The following is a 17122-nucleotide window of genomic DNA, read 5'->3' as shown; positions in this document are numbered from 1 at the left end:
TATGGGTGCGTAGTGCATCACGGAGCATTATGTGGAAAATGCTAAAATGGCTTAACGGTCGGAACGAAATGTAACAAGCGTGTTACATGTTTGAAATACCGTAAAGAACTTCGGTTTAGGTTCATGTAGAACGATAAGGATTTCAAGGATCAATTTGTCAAAAATTGGGATAACTATATAATCGTGAGCGTCACAACTCAAGTGTTGAATATTTTATATAATATTCTAAGAACGATTATATAAGTTTGATTCAACTAGTGGAAAATTTGGTTGATTTGTTCTTGTTAATTATGTTATAATTGACTTGATCAAAATTCCAAATTATACTAGTATGAAATATAAGAGTGAATTCCATTTTTGGTCCTATTGTTATAGGGGCGTTTCCAATTTTAGTCCACTTTAATTTTTTTTGCCACTTTACAACCACTGTTATTGAATGTGTTCCACTTTTAGTCCACCATTAATATTGCCGTCAAGAGGTCGTATAATTCAAGGGTATTTTGGTCTTTTTATGGTTGTCTCTTCTCTTTTAATCCAGGCGCTTCATCCTCCCCCTCCGATATTCGAAGATGGCTCTTCGAACAACGAGAATGGGAAGCCAAAGCTACATCTTTTCGTTCGTTCCAACGTGGGGCGGCGAGGTTTCTTAGGTTTTAGGTTTAATGTTCTCATTACTTTTAGTCAAACATAGTCTTGGATGAGAAGAAAGATCAAAATACCCCTAGATTACACGGCCTCTTGATGAAAATATTAACGGTGGACTAAAAGTGGAACACATTCAATAATAGTGGTCATAAAGTGGCAAAAAAAATTAAGGTGGACTAAAATTGGAAACACCCATATAACAATAGGACCAAAAATGGAATTCACTCGAAATATAATTTGAGACAAATTGTTGGGACATCAAATTAAGCTTGATACAACTAGTTGAAAATTTGGTTGATTTGTTCTTGTTAATTGTGTTATAATTAACTTGATCAAAATTCCAAATTATACTAGTATGAAAGTTAGATTTGATTTGTTGGATAGTGCTCTTGGAACACTAACGGAAAAAACTCTCGAAAGGGTTAATTAGCTTATAGTGCTAATAATAGCACTTAGTGATAAGCTTGGAAATTAATCAAGCACCACATGGTACTGATTAATTAAAAGCACTTTCGTGCTTAGTGGAATTTAAAAGCACTTTTGTGCATGGGGAATTAACAGCACTTTCGTGCTTGGTGAGTTTAAAAGCATTTCCTGCTTTGTGGTTTCGTGTAGCACTTTCGTGCAACTATGCCAAGCATGATTCGTGCTTCAATTTCGGAAGCACCGATTCGGGTTTGTGGCCTTTCGGTCAAAAATTCGAATGGATTCGTACGTGCTGATTCGTTCGCAACTACGAAATGTGTTAATGTGTAACACATGTTTATTCTTTATGAGAATAAAATGGATAACCAAATTAATTGTGAATTAACACGGTTACGAACGATCGATGTAGTGAACATGAAACGCCTGTTGGTGGTTTCGGCGCAAGCCTTGGTATCGTACTTGAGCGTACGACACGGTATTCACCTCAATCGAACGTTGTTACCGAACATAAACATCAAGGCGTTGATAAGTTCGGGTCTACCTCATAGTATGTGGGGTGAGACATTTTTTTGGACAAGTAAGTACCTTTTAAATAAGGTTACCCGCATGAAATTCTTACGAATTGTGGGTACGTAGGAAGTTTCCTGCTAATGCCTGAAATGTGGGGGTGTCTTGCCAAAGTTGTGTATTGGTTCTTAGTACACGAGTCCTATAATTTGGGCGTACATAAGAACACGGAAAATTGAATCAAGAAATCCATTGCTCTCTAGAAGATGCATTTCTGTGAAGATTCAATAAAAGGACCTAGCACATTGAAAGGAATTTTCGACATAGCTATGGTTGAAGGGTATGAAAGAGAACCCGAGCTCAAAGCTAAACGTAGCAAGAGAGCTAGGATTGAATAATCCTTTGGTCCAGATTTTCTGACGTACATGCTAGAATGTGACGCGCATATTCTAACTTGTTTACTAGAAAATAAATTGGATTTTCTGACATGGTTGTTAGAAAACGAGCCTCGAACATATGTAGAAGTGGTGACTTTTACAAATGGACCAACCTAAGAGAGGCTATTGAGAGTGAAGTAGATTCTATCTTAAAGAATCATACTTGGAACTGGTCGTTCTTCCTCCAGGTTGTAAAACCTCGGGTTCCTAAGTGGATCACTGGTCGGAAGATAAAATCGGTTGGTTATATTGAAGTAAAATGGCCGGGCTTGTAATTGTAGATTACATGCAACATGAGTGCCACAATTACTTCAATATATATTCTCTTGTGATGAGAATGAAATCCATTAGGATGATACTTCCCAAGAGCTGTTTAGCGAGACTTGGAAGCTTATCGAAATGGATGTATCGCTTTCTTAATAGACATGGAACAACCCGAGGGTTCTGTGGTTCCGCGCTATGGAAAGAAAGTGTGTAATTGGTGAGATCATTGTATTGGTTGAAACAATTGCCTTAGTATTTGGCATGAAGGTTTTGATCATACAATGATGTGTCACGAGTTTAGTATAAACAAATGTGATAAATGTCTACGTAATGCGTATGATAGACGAGGTTATCACTAATTGTCTATACACGATAAACTCAACGTGGGTAGTAACGATCACCGGATCAATTCTACCAAGAACATGTTAAATTTGAGATTTGACATGAGATCAGAGGTGTGGGTTTGGCAGATTTAATCTTCGAGGTTAAACTCGTGAGAAGACCGTAAGGTCTCGTGGTAAGCCAATCTCATAGTGTTGATTGACTCCTTGTAAAGGATGTTAATCAAGTGGCTTGGACACCGTTAGATACTAACGTACAACTAGCCAATAATCACGAGTATTGTACTTCTCATGGAGAATACATTCAGATTATTGGTAGTTTAATTGTATCAAATGGGTTGTACTAGGCCGGATATTGCCTTTGCTGTTAACGAACTCGGTAGACATACGAGTAGCCCTAGTGTTGCGCACTAGAAGGCAATAGAAGTTATGAGATACTTAAGGTATGCTCGTGACTTTGGACTGCACAATGTGGGATATCTAGCCGTACTTGGAAAGTATAGCACGGATATCAAAGGACGCTAAGTCCATCAAAGGCTACGTCTTTACGTAGGCAGTGCAGTCGGTTTGACGGAAATTCTCAAAATGAATTTGTGATAGCTAAGATCCGACGGGATCAAAGCTGAGAGCCTTACACTCGTGTCGCGAACGAGTAGGCCGAATGGTTATGCCGTTATTTCGAGAATGTTCCTAGTGGTAAACTCGTACCTCCAATTTGTGTGCATTGCGATAGTCAATCCAAAATTGGTTAAGTACAGAGTTAGATGTGGAATGGTAAGTCTAGACTTATAATTCGTTGACATAATACCATTAAACAATTTCTTACAACAAGGGTTATCTCTATTGACTACGTGATGTCAAAAGATAACGTAGCGGCCGCTAACTCGCTAACCCGAGGGTAAGCAAATGGTTGTGGAGAAGTTGGAACGAGGAATGGGTCTAAAGCCTTTGGACTAAAAGTTCTATAGTGGATACCCAACCTACCTGGCACCTAGGTTCAATGGGACAACTAAATTATGGAACGGAGCGTGTCACTGTGGGGGGTCTCGGACTCCCTACGACTCCTCGTTAGAACAGTGACTCCCGCGCAAGGTTAGCATGTTGATGCTTTAATGATTCGAATGTCGGTTGACATGTGTGAGTAGGCGGGATACTCGGAAAAGAATCACCTATGTGAGAGAGAAGTGAGGGTCGCTTCAAAGGAGAATTGATGGGCACAATTCTTCACAAACTCTTGCAGAACCAGGACGGTGACCCACGACCAAAATGGGCACACTCATGAGAACAGAGCATGGTTGGGAGGTTCCTGTGTGAGATATGTCATCGTCTACACAAACGGCAGTCGGTTCAAAGACATCGCGTTCTACCGTACAGCCAGTAGAGTAAACATATCTTTACAAGGGAAGGTTCAAAGGGTATAGTGATCCCTACCTATCCTATGCAGGGATCGACCGTTGAACACAGTTGTTTCCGATTTCAAAATACCCTGAAAATCAATTTTTCATTCATGTGGGGGATTGTTGGAAAAAATGGCTTAAAATGGCATAAGATGGCATATTAAGTGGCTATTTTGTGGTACAATTATCAGTGGGGTCCACTTCCGATTTGGGTCGGGTCAAAGTGGATTCGGGTTCTTCGTAGAGAGACGAAGAGATTGATATATTGTACGCTCAAAACGGATAATGGGTGAATGAGATATTGATTCTCAAAGTGGACCCGTTTGAGTTGGAAAATGAAGGGAAAAAGTGAGCTTTTGTCCCACATTGGTTTGGGAAGAGGATTTAACCCACTATTTATACAAGAGCTCATTTTAAGCTCATTGAATTGTATAACATAAAGGCTCTCTCTCACGCGCGGGGGAGAGTGCAAATCAAATCCCAGAATGAGATCAGAAAGGCTTGGATCAAGCCTAATCTCGTGTGCACGAATGTCGTCCGAAAATTGACCGGCCTTGCAAGCTAAGTTTCGGTGTCATTTTCCAATTCAGTCACGAAATGAAACTTGGTTCTTGGTTTCACTATTTCGTGTCACCACGAAATGAAAGGGTTCATTGTTTCGTGTCACCACGAAATGAAATAATTCTTTCGTGTGCCACCATGAAATAAAGTGAAACAATGGTTTCACTGTAAGGCCACATAATTGTAATGCATGAAATAATGTTTCACTGTGGGCCACCACGAATGAATGAAACAATGTAATGCATGAAACAAGGTTTCGTGTGGCTCCCTTGGCCGAAGCCGAAAGTAGTGGTTTCGGCTAATGGCCGAAACTACTACTTAGGCAGAAAGTTTGGCCTGAAGCTTTTGTTTGTGACTGTTGGGATTTAATTCAGCTGTTATGGAATTAATTTTTGAATTAATTCCAATTTTAATTTTGAATTAACACCCATGTTAATGGTTGCTGTTACAAGAGTTGTAGGGATGCCCCTAAATGCCATAATAAAGGCTATTCACTCCTCAATCCCTATATAAGAAGGGGTAGAGTGCAGCAGAATTTTTTTCTAAGGAAAAAGTAACAACAACACACAAGAAAAATATTTTTCCAAGCCTCAAAATACTTATGCTTCTACTCCATTCTTGAAGCTGTGCTTTTGCCCGTGCTCTTGTTCGCTAGGTTCGTTCGTTTGGGTGCTCAAACGTCGAACCATTGTACGTTTTATCCTGGGAAGCCTAGGCCACAACGCTCCTAGCACTTTTGGGAGGTGGCAAATAAGGTTTTAAGGAAAGACAGGCACTTTGCCTAACTCGTACGAATCTTTCTTCCTTCTCCTTCTTCTTGTTTTTGGATTATGCTCTAAGCAAAAAATCCGTTCTTTCTTGTTGATTTGGAACTATAATCTAAGGATTATATTTTCTTTTTGGTTGATATATATTGGTATATCTTTTTCGTAGATATACATATATATATATATATAACCGTTGGATCCGTTTTATATATATTTGTGTGTATATATATATTTCGGATATATATATCCAATAATATTTTATATATATTTCATGTGTATATATATAAATATTATTTTACGGATATTAAATCGATTGTGGTTCATTATCACCAACACCGTATGTGAGTACACACCTGCATGAATCCGTGAGGGAGGCTTCGGTGAGCTCATTGATGAATGGGGTTGGGACTTCATGGGACCGAGACTGTATCACTGATGTTTTCAATGCTAGGGATGCAAACTGCATTCTTAATATTCCGGTATGTTCACGACGCCCTAAGGATGCATGTGTTTGGAAAGGGGATTCTAAAGGGACCTATACCGTGAAGTTATGTTATAGGATGCTAGTAGGGAAGGTGCAATCTGATCCATCTTGGAACCGGATTTGGCATCTACAGGTACCACCGAAGGTTCGGGTCTTCGCTTAGAAACTAGCAATGTCGTACTCCCAACAAGGGAGGCTTTGTCCATGGGATTTCAACCAAACAAAGGAATTTTGTGGCTTTTGGAATTAAGTGGGAAGAGAATTTAAATTCCCTTCAACCAAACGCCCTGTAAGTGTTCAAATTTTATGGGAGGAAAACAAATGAATGGATAAAAGTCATGACCCCTCCTATTAAGCAATTAAAGCATGTCAGAGTAAAAAATAGGAGTATAAAACTCTTTGAAGAATATTCTGTGCTAGCTTCATTGTTAAAATTTTTATTAATATTTCCTTTTACCTTACTGACCATAGTAAATTAATTTTTGTGTGCAAGGTGAGTTGTGTGGTGCATGGGATTTTTCATTAGCAATATTATATACTATAAATAAATTTTTTTGAAGACTGCTATAAATAAATTTTAAACTTTAGAAATGTTTATGTATTTTTAATTTTTGTTCACAAATTAAATTTCAAATGTTACTTTATGCAAAAATAATATAATAATACTATTAAAAGTTAATATCGTATGATATTGACAAAGACAACTCAATACCAACTTTATGGCAAAGAGTTGGTGAGAGTTTGGAAAATTGGTTTTTAAACTTCCTAAGCCTAAATGACAACTAATCGAGTAATTAATTCATGCCAAGTTTAAATATAGCTAATGATCTTGTGGTCTTGTCTAGTGGCCCGAAGTGACTCTCTCAAATGAGATTAATTGAACTATTTATGCAGGTAAGCGCGGAGCATTTGGGAGAGGGAATATTTGTAATTGATTTTGATAATATAGAAGGAGATGTATAGGCACTTTAATCCACAATTATACGAATGTTGTGGGCATTAGCAGAGGTGGCCAAAATTTTCATGCTTAATACGTAACGTTGCATTTAACCTCATGTTTCACGTCATCAAGGTAACACAAATTGAAAAAGCACGTGAGTCTTGAATGCAAGATTTAGAATGCAAGACTGCCCATGCCGTCCGCCACCACGATTCTTGCCACGACCCGGAGCAGTATACAAGGCCGTGTGTGACGTCGTTCCATCCACGTCGGGTAATCATCCACGAGGATGAACTCGTGGGCCTGCAAAAAATCCGAGAGGTGAGAAAGAGTCACCGGATTCCCGGACGCGGTGAGAGATGCTGCCAGCGACTTGAGCTCCATCTCAACTAAAAGCCTAAGCTAACGTGTGCGGTGGGTTCCAAGCAAGACGTGGACCGTAGTGGCTTATGGGTGGCGCTGAGATTCGGCTATATGCTCAACCATGACCTTTGGTCTGGCTCTGGTACCCTCACGTGTGCGGTGGGTTCCAAGCAACACGTGGACCGTAGTCGCTTATAGGTGGCGCTGAGATTCGGCTATATGCTCAATCATGACCTTTGCCCCCTCACGTGTGCGTGTGCGGTGGTACCATGACCTTTAGTCTGGCTCTGGTGCTGAGATTCGGCTATATGCTCAACCATGACCCTTGGTCTGGCTCTGATACAAAATTGAAGCATGTTGCACGTTAATGGCTATATGCTCAACACGACCCCTCACGTGTGCAGTGGGTTCCAAGCAACGTCTTATGAGTGGCGCTGAGATTCGAACCCATGACCTTTGATCTGGCTCTGGTACCAAATTGAAGCATGTGCTCCATCTCAACTAAAAGCCTAAGCTAATAGTTAGATTGCACGTTAATGGCTATATGCTCAACACACCTCCTCACGTGTGCGGTGGGTTCCAAGCAACACGTGGGCCGTAGTCGCTTATGGGTGGCGCTGAGATTCGAATCCATGACCTTTGGTCTGGCTCTGATACCAGATTAGAGAAGGTGAATCGATGAATAATAGGAAATACAGAGTTATATCCTATAACAAAGACTATCTTATGCCTGAATAATAGCATCTAACTATAACTACTGTAGACTATTCTATTACCACATAAATACAACCATAGACTATACAAATAATAATATGGAAATAATAGCTATACTAATAATACAAAACATAATGGTCTTCGAAAAACAATATTCTTCAAATCACATCACCTATCCAATATCAGATCATCCTGTTGAAAAAAAATGATTAAAAAATAATTAAGAAAAAGAAAAAAAAAATCACAAACCAGTAATCATACCACTTAACGCTGCTCAATTGCTTCTTCAATACTAATAGACTGAAGTCTATTCTTAAATTGCTGCCACTCAAACAAAAAATCAAACCATTTTAGTTCTATAAGATCAACATCGAAAAAATTGGCAAGAAATATTTTATCTCCTCCTATCTCTATATAAACATCATGTGGAGTATCTGTAGCACTTGTTATCACATCTGGATCGGTCTCATTATAGGCGTGCATCGCAAATTCCATTAGGTGATAGAATTGGGAATCAATGGTAACATATCAAAATCAATGGTAACATCGCAAATTCCATTAGCTGCTATTACTGCTTTCAATTTGTTCACTTTCTGTATCTGCAGCAAACGTGACAGCTAGCAATATGTAGATAAATTCTGCAGAATAACATTGGATAACATTAACATTTGAAAACAATTAGGTAAACAAATAAGATAAAAAAAATGCTAATTACTAAGTATTTCCATCTCAAACACTTTGTGGTGTGTGTATCATGCGTGCGTCGTCCATTCGTGGTTCGTGCGTTTTGTAAGTGACAATAAATTTTTCTCTTTTCCCCCAAAAAAATTACAATTAAGTTTCCTAACCCCAATGCTAACTACTCACACATCATAGGTATAAATAATACAAAATTGTAAGAACAAAATGCAATTATAATGGAAAGAGAGAAAGGAAATGTAAATTTATCTATTAAAATGATGTTAAATCTTGAAATTCAAGTTTGAATCGTTGAATACAAGCTCTAAAATATGTTTAGAAAATCAAATCTAAGCCTAATATGGGAAGAAAATGAATAAAGAAATGCCAATGCGTGGAAAAAACAACCTTTCATAATTTGAAACTTCAATTTAGCTTTTCAAATTCAAATACATACACCGTCTTTCTTATAAATACTAGTTTTTTACGCGCATTGTGCGATTGGGATAATGCCCAATGTTTTTTTTTTTTTTTTTTTAAATAAGTACTTTAAAGTATATTAAGACATGATTATATTGAAATTGTTCATGCATAGATAATTGAAGGTTGAATTTGCGTATTTAAATAGGTAATTCTTCTCCCAAAGGTTGAGTCCCCAACCCCAAGGGCCCCCACACTCCGACCCGACAGAGCATTGTGGGAAGTTGTCAATCACGGTGACTCAATGGTTCAGCAGACAGGGCCAAATGCTGATACGCACAAGGAATCTGCCCACTTTGGACATAATTCCCGCACTGCCGCCGCCGAGGTTCAAACCTTCGTCTCTTCTCCCAAATACTACCCACTAAACCATTGAGCTAAGCTCGTGCGGGTTAAATAGGTAATTCTAAGTTTACAAATGCAAGATAATATAGTCAAGATTGATTATAATTGTCAATAAAATAATTGTATAGGTATCGTTGAAACCAAATATGGGACATAAGGGAGAACAAATAAAAATTAGGACATAAAATATTAAATATATACTAATATTGTTTGAGGAGATTCCGACATTAGGATTTGTGGTTAAGTTCTATTAAGACTTTAATATTAGAATTAGATTAATGGTGTAGTTATAATTCTATATTAGACTTTAATATTAGAATTAGACTAACGATGAATTAACGGAAAAGTTAAATGGATAATCATATAATTAAGGATAAATTAGAAAATCTTAAAAGAAAAAAATTAAAAACTGAACAATATGAACCATTCATTTGATTTAATAATTTGGCGGTCATTTTTTCTACCCAATGTTAATAATTAAATAAATTCGCTGGTCAAATCCGCTAGTATAATCCGCTAACATTAACCGCTAACTGCTGATTGTCAAACAAGGACATTGCGAGGTAGTTCTCACTTCAATTTGTTGTGTGATTTGAATACTCTCGTTGTCACAAAATCTCTCAAAGTAGTTAATATGGTTGGCTTTATTAATTATATTTTTTTTTAATTTTTTCATGGTATTAATAAAATACTTGGTAAATAAATATATAGCATTATTTTGTATTATAACTTTGATATTTAATTAGAAAAATAGTGCACAAAAAAGATAATAGACAATGTAGTAAATATAATCAATTGATGAATTTGAATGTAAAAATTTTTACATTTGAGAAAAATAAAGACAATATAACTAATGAAAATATTTCTCTTAATTAATTTATTGATAATGAATAATTTTTTTCACTGAATTAAGACATTGTAAGGACAATGTAGCGAATATAATCAATTATAAATTTGAACATAAAGAATTTTTATATTGTAGAAAAATAATGACAATATAACTAATAACATTATTTCTCTTATTTAATTTATTGATAATGAATAATTTTTTTTTGAATAAAAGCATTGTGGACACATAATTCTAAATTAAAGAAATGCATATCTATAATTTTTTGGTTGTAGCTACTAAATTATTATTTATATAATAATTTAATAAGAGTAAAATAGAGTACTAATTATGTCAACTTTGATTGGGATGAGGTTCGAACCTAAGACCTTTTTTTTTTATTGAAATCAATGAGTAAGTTAACGGTGAACTAACGGCAATTCTTAAAATTTTAACGGAATTAGTAACGGTGTGTGGGTATTTTAGGAAATTTTAGTGTAAAATTTAAATCTTATCAATCTTTTAATCAATCTGAGTCATTCATTTGATTAAAATCTGTGACCGCCATTTTTTCTACCCATTATAGGCCTAACTCTCTTGGGCTCTTATTAGTATAGTAGATTATACATTTGTCCAGTGCGATGCACGAGAAATATGTTATAAAAATATACCATATTTGAGGTTTATTCATATATAAAATTTTTATTATTTAATAATTATGTGTGAATTGCTATGATAAAATTATGAACATATATAAATATATTTACAATTAAAATAAAAATTGATATTTAAGATGAGTGATTACTACAAATCTTAAACTATATTAAAAAATTTAGTACATAGTATTTAATATTACAAATTTTTAAGGACTTAGTAAACTACAATAGTACTCTAGAAATCTCAAAGGTGACTCTGAAAATTGTAATTCAATTACTATTGTAGTTTACTAAGTTCTTAAAAAATTTGTAATATTAAATACTATGTACTAAATTTATAAGAATGACCTCATTAGAATAATCTCAGTTGAAGTTTATTTGTGAGTTTTTGGATGGATTGGATGAGGCAAGAGAGATGAAAATGAATTAAGGTTAATTTGAATTTTTATGCACCATGTAATAACTAAATAAATAAATCTTAACTATTATATAATCATATGGTTTCTTAACTATAATATAACCATATGGTTTGGTGAGCAATTATTGTTACACAATAATTGCTCACCAAACCACATAGCTATATTATAGTTAAGATTTTGTAGAGTTAATAACCGAAATGGTCCCTTGACTATAGCGAAATTACTGATTTGGTCCTCGACTATAATTTTTACTTAATTAAGTCCTCAACTATGAAAATCATACCCAATTTGATCCTCCGTTAAAATTCTATCCATAAGTTGTTAAATTTAAGGGTAAAAAAATAATTTCACATGTCTCTTTTCTTCTTCCCTATCTTTCGGTCTTCCCTCTCATCTGACATGGAGGTTGAGCTTTAGGGAAGATAAAGTCCCCAGAATTTGGTTCTAAAAAGAAGAATGCCAAGGTCTACACCGAGTATGTAAACCTCCTTTCCGACGAGGATGGGCATAAGCCTTTAAAAAAGCTTGTGGATCCGGATTTTATTCGCCCCCGCCCTCCTTCTTCGACCGCTATGGGTTTCAAGCTTTACGACGTCCTTGATGCCTTCTAAAAGGATGGTTGGTGGACTGGAGTTGTAACTAAGCTCCCCATCCCTGCTGAATTAGTACCCACATTGTCACTGAAGGATGGGGAGCTCAGTTCCCTATGATGTAGATGCTAAGGATCCAATATCACAAACTTATCTGATAATCAGTTCTCAGGCCAAATTCTGGGGACTTTTTTTTTTTTTTTTTCTTTTTCAACTTCAAACAAAATTCACTAAACCAAAATTTACTGTTTAAATTCCAGTAACGTTGGGGTATATGCTAGAAAACAAACAGGAAGATAAAAACCGCAGAGATCGAAACTCAACTTGGACATAACTAATACAATAAAATTGAATTTAAGCACCCTTATCAGCTTTAGCAGCAGTGACTGCAGCTTGACCACGGAGATGACTAGTTCTTCTGGCAGCAATAAGAATAACCTTCTGGCCGGGGGGTGCATTATCAAAGCTACAAGGGCAGCACGGTCATGATAAATCACAAGCAGGGGCTTTATTGTAATTGCTATCTTTCTTGATTCGGTTATAACCGTTTCACCCGCCATCCTATCTGTACATATACTCTCTTTGTTCTTCTTCTTCGGGTTGAATAAACTAGCCTACCTTTTTTCCTTCGTTTACTCCAAGCTTCTCACCTCTCGGTGATCACCATTTACATTTCCGTCATGGTATCAGAGCCACCGCGGTTCACCTACGCCGTCGCGGTCACCGGCTCCGGCGAGACCAGTCGCAGAGCCCATTCGATGCAGCCAACACAGCAACCTCCAATCCAGAATGCGTCCATGGGCGATCAACAGAGAAATCTTGCTTCGCAGAGAAGCAGTGGTGTTGATGATATCGAGAATCCCTTGCATCTCAACATCAACGAAAATCCGAGTGCCATTTTGGTCAGTCCGCCACTCTCCGGCAGTGCCAATTACGCCTCATGGAGTATTTCGATGCAAGTTGCCCTAGAAGTCAAAAACAAGTGGGGCATAGTTGACGGGAGCTTATCACCACCAGAGAGAACCAATGCTCTGTATCCTCCATGGAGGAGGTGCAACCTAATGGTTTGTTCGTGGATTCTCAGGTCCGTTCTCCCGTTGCATATGGACAAAGCTGTTGATGTTTTGGAACGATTTGAAGAGGCGCTTCTCTCAGCGAGATGCGCACAGAATTTCCTTTTTGCAGAACGATATCAACAACCTAACGCAAGGAGACATGTCGATCAATGACTACTACACTAAGTGTCAGACTCTCTGGGAAGAGATGAACACTCTCCGACCCTTGCCGATATGTAAATGCCAGCCGCGTTGCTCTTGTGACTTGCTTGACCAAATCAGGTTGGATCGAGAGATCGATCATGTCATACGATTCCTCCAGGGACTGAACGAAGAGTATAACACTTTGAAATCTAGAATTCTTGTTCTCGATCCCCTCCCTGAGATGCACAAAGTGCTTGTGATGGCTGAGAAACATGAAAGACAGTTGATAGTCACGAATTTAAGCTCTGGAAATCTCAGTTTCACCCATGCCAACGCTGTTCATACTGGACAGAACAATGAAGAAGAAATGGCGGCTGTAGTTAATTTTTCCAATTTCTCCAATGGGAGAAGGGTGACACAATCTGGAGGGAATAACAGGAACTTAGCAAGATGCACTTTCTGTGGGATGACGGGGCACACCATCGAAAAATGCTACAAGAAACATGGCTACCCTCCCGGGTGGGTGCCAGGTTTCAAATCCAAGAACAAGCAGCAGTCCACAACGGCCAGTACAAGCTCTGAAAGCAACTTTTCTCCTGAGCAGATTCAGAGTATTCTCTCCTTAATTCAAAACCAAATGGGGCAGAACAGGTCCAGCACATCAGCAGTTGTATCTCTGGTCCCAACTTCAACAAAGAGAACTCAAACACTGAAGGCAAGTACACTGATCTTATGCACATTAACTCTGCTTATCTGAATTCTTATGCTTGGATTATTGATTCGGGTGCAACCGATCATATAGTTTGTTCTCTAGAGTTCTTTGATAATTATCGTACTGTGAGTGAAGCCAAGGTTAATCTGCCTAATGGGAATCATGCAACTGTTGAACATATTGGCAATATAAAGCTGAGTAATGACATTTGGTTGAAGGATGTGTTACACATACCTTCGTTTAAATTCAACATCATTTCTATTCATAAACTTCTTCAGAACTCAGCTTACTCTTTGATGTTTACCTATGGTCAGTGTCTTCTTCGGGAGGACCATGGGAGGATGATTGGATTTGCTAAAGAAGAATAGGGGCTCTACTTGCTGTGTGAACCACCAAGGATCAATTTCAATAATATTGATTGTAATCATGTCTATATGCAGTGCAATAATGTAGAACTTTGGCATCAACGGTTGGGACATTTTCCCGTAAATAAGATGTATTTTCTTGATGGTATCTCTGTTCCAAGTACAAGAAATCTGATTTGCCATACCTGTCATTTAGCTAAACATAAGAGATCCTCTTTTCCCTTAAGCAACACTGTTTCAGCTTCTTGTTTTGATCTTATCCATGTGGACATCTGGGGCCCTTTTCATGTGCACTCTCTAGGAGGAGAAAGGTATTTCCTCACCATTGTTGATGATCACTCAAGGTACACATGGCTGAAATTGATGAAGAGCAAAGCAGAAACCCGGCAATTAGTACAAAACTTCCACAAGATGGTCCTTACTCAATTTGGAGTAGCCATCGAGATGCTACGAAGTGATAATGGGGCAGAATTCAGCATGGAAACATTTTTCAATACAAGTGGGATGATTCACCAACGATCATGTGTCTCAACTCCTCAGCAAAATGCGATAGTAGAACGCAAACACCAACATGTTCTGGCCGTTGCTCGTGCTCTCCGATTCCAAGTAAAGCTCCCTTTAAGCTTCTGGGGGCAGTGTGTGGTTCATGCTGTTTATCTCATCAATCGATTGCCATCTGCGGTTCTAGAATGGCAAACTCCACACCACAAGTTATATGGAAGGAGCCCAGATCTCAAGGACATAAGAACATTTGGGTGCCTGTGTTATGCTGCCACCTTGTCGTCCCCACGTCACAAGATGGCACCTCGAAGTCGAAGGTGCATTTTCATTGGAATGCCAGCAGGAGTTAAAGGATATATCCTATATGACCTTATGGAGTGCTCCGTATTCATTTCGCGTGATGTTGTCTTTTATGAAGACGTTTTTCCCATGACTAGTGTTGCAGAATCTAGCCTGCAAGAAGTGGCTCCCTCTCTCCCTAACATTCCCACAATGACGAATGAGGACCTCAGTCCCCTCATAACAGGTGAAGATCACTCTCAGGAACGTGAAGAACACATTGCCAGGCCCCCAAACTCTGAGAGAAGAAATGCAGAACAGCCACTGAGCTTAGCCACTGAGCATTTTGTTGATAATCAGAGTATTATTGAGAGCATTCTGAGAAATATTGATGATGATGCTACTAGCAATGGCACTCCCAGTGTCATACAGAATCCCACTAACTTCACACAACAACATAATGTGCATCTCCGGCGTTCTAGCAGGATACATCAACCATCCAAGAGGCTAGAAGGATATTTCTGTGACAATGTTGTCAGGAACAGAACATCCCCCCATCTCTTATCAAATGTCATGACTTATGACAACCTTGAATATCACGAAAGAATGTTCTCCATGGCCGTTGCTACAGTTACCGAGCCAAGAACATACAATCAGGCTATCAAAATTGATGGTTGGAAGCAAGCTATGAATGCAGAAATTTTGGCCCTTCAAGAGAATAACACCTGGGAAATTGTTGATCTACCACCAGGGAAAGTACCCATTGGCTGCAAATGGGTTTATAAAGTGAAGCTTAAAGCGGATGGGACGATTGAGAGGTACAAAGCGAGGCTTGTCGCCAAGGGTTTCACACAACAACTTGGCATTGATTACCTTGAAACTTTCTCCCCGGTCGCTAGGCTGACTACCATACGTGCATTCATCAGCGTGGCTGTGTCTAAGGCATGGCATATCCACCAATTGGATATCAACAATGCATTTCTACATGGGGATCTCAACGAGGAAGTATACATGGTGTTGCCTCTCGATTTTCAAAGTCAAAAACCGAACCAAGTTTGTAAGCTACTACGATCGTTGTATGGATTGAAACAAGCTAGCCGGCAGTGGAATGCCAAGCTTAATGCAGCCCTGCACCATGATGGATACAAACAATCAACCAGTGATCCATGTCACTTTACAAAAGGCAGTAACAATGACTTCATTGCCTTACTTGTTTACGTCGATGATATCATTGTTGCTAGTGCCAACATGAGCCTCATTCAACATCTCAAAGACTTCCTGCATTCTGTATTCAAAATCAAAGACTTAGGACCATTGGGCTACTTCTTGGGGATCGAAGCTCAAAAGGAGAAGGATGGCCTAAGCTTGTGCCAACACAAATATGCACTGGAAATCCTAGAAGAAACTGGATTCATTAACAGCAAACCGGCAGTAACACCCATGGTCCAAGGGCTGAAACTGGTTCATAATGAAGGAGCACCACTCCCAGATGCTAGCTCGTACAGAAGGCTGGTTGGACGGTTATTATACCTCACCGCCACCAGACCTGACATCGCCTTCGCCGTACAGCAACTGAGCCAGTTTGTAAACGCTCCTACAGACACACACCTATCGGCCGCTCATAGAGTATTGCGATATATCAAGCGATCACCAGGGCAGGGGTTGTTCTATCCTACTCATTCCGACTTTCACCTCAAGGCCTTTTCGGATTCCGATTGGGCAGCATGTATTGAGACACGGAGATCAGTGACTAGATACTGTATATTTCTGGGCTCATCACCTGTTTCTTGGCGCTCTAAAAAGCAGGCAACGGTCTCCAGGTCTTGCTCTGAGGCAGAGTACCGTGCCATGGCATCAACCGTTTGTGAGCTTCAATGGCTCTCTTATTTGCTTCGTGACTTACAGATACCAATGCTGAAACCTGCTACCTTATTCTGTGACAACAAATCCGCAGTGGCAATAGCGGAGAACCACGTTTTTCATGAACACACGAAACATATCGATATTGACTGCCATATCGTGAGAGAGAAGTTCAATCAAGGCTTGATCAAAATCTTATCCGTAACTTCACAAAATTAGGTTGCTGATGGCTTCACAAAGTCCATCCCAACTGCAGCTTTTCACCAATTCACTTCTAAGCTGGGCACAAAGGATCTATATGCCCCAGCTTACGGGGGGGTATCAAAGCTACAAGGGCAGCACGGTCATGATAAATCACAAGCAGGG

At 38.6% G+C, this 17122-nt stretch overlaps 1 protein-coding gene across 1 annotated transcript; it reads left to right on the top strand.

Moving 5' to 3' along the window:
- The first annotated feature begins 12520 nt into the window (after positions 1 to 12520).
- Positions 12521 to 14119, top strand: LOC109183945. Its single transcript, XM_019333973.1, has 3 exons — positions 12521 to 12904; positions 12981 to 13569; positions 13644 to 14119. The coding sequence occupies exons 1-3, from the start codon at positions 12521 to 12523 to the stop codon at positions 14117 to 14119; spliced, it is 1449 nt and encodes a 482-aa protein (XP_019189518.1).
- Positions 14120 to 17122: the final 3003 nt, after the last annotated feature.

Source organism: Ipomoea nil, unplaced genomic scaffold, assembly GCF_001879475.1.
Source record: "Ipomoea nil cultivar Tokyo-kokei standard unplaced genomic scaffold, Asagao_1.1 scaffold1237, whole genome shotgun sequence".
NCBI classification, from domain to species: domain Eukaryota; kingdom Viridiplantae; phylum Streptophyta; class Magnoliopsida; order Solanales; family Convolvulaceae; genus Ipomoea; species Ipomoea nil.
The sequence above is the reverse complement of the archived record's forward strand: the minus strand, read 5'-3'. Positions and strand labels throughout refer to the sequence as shown.

Bases quoted from the DNA above. Each gene is read 5' to 3' on its own strand.
- LOC109183945 (XM_019333973.1), top strand. From the start codon at position 12,521: ATGGTATCAGAGCCACCGCGGTTCACCTACGCCGTCGCGGTCACCGGC. The intron at 12,905-12,980 runs GTTTGTTCGTGG...AACGATTTGAAG, and splicing joins GGAGGAGGTGCAACCTAATG to AGGCGCTTCTCTCAGCGAGA. The intron at 13,570-13,643 runs GTTTCAAATCCA...TCTCCTGAGCAG, and splicing joins CCCTCCCGGGTGGGTGCCAG to ATTCAGAGTATTCTCTCCTT.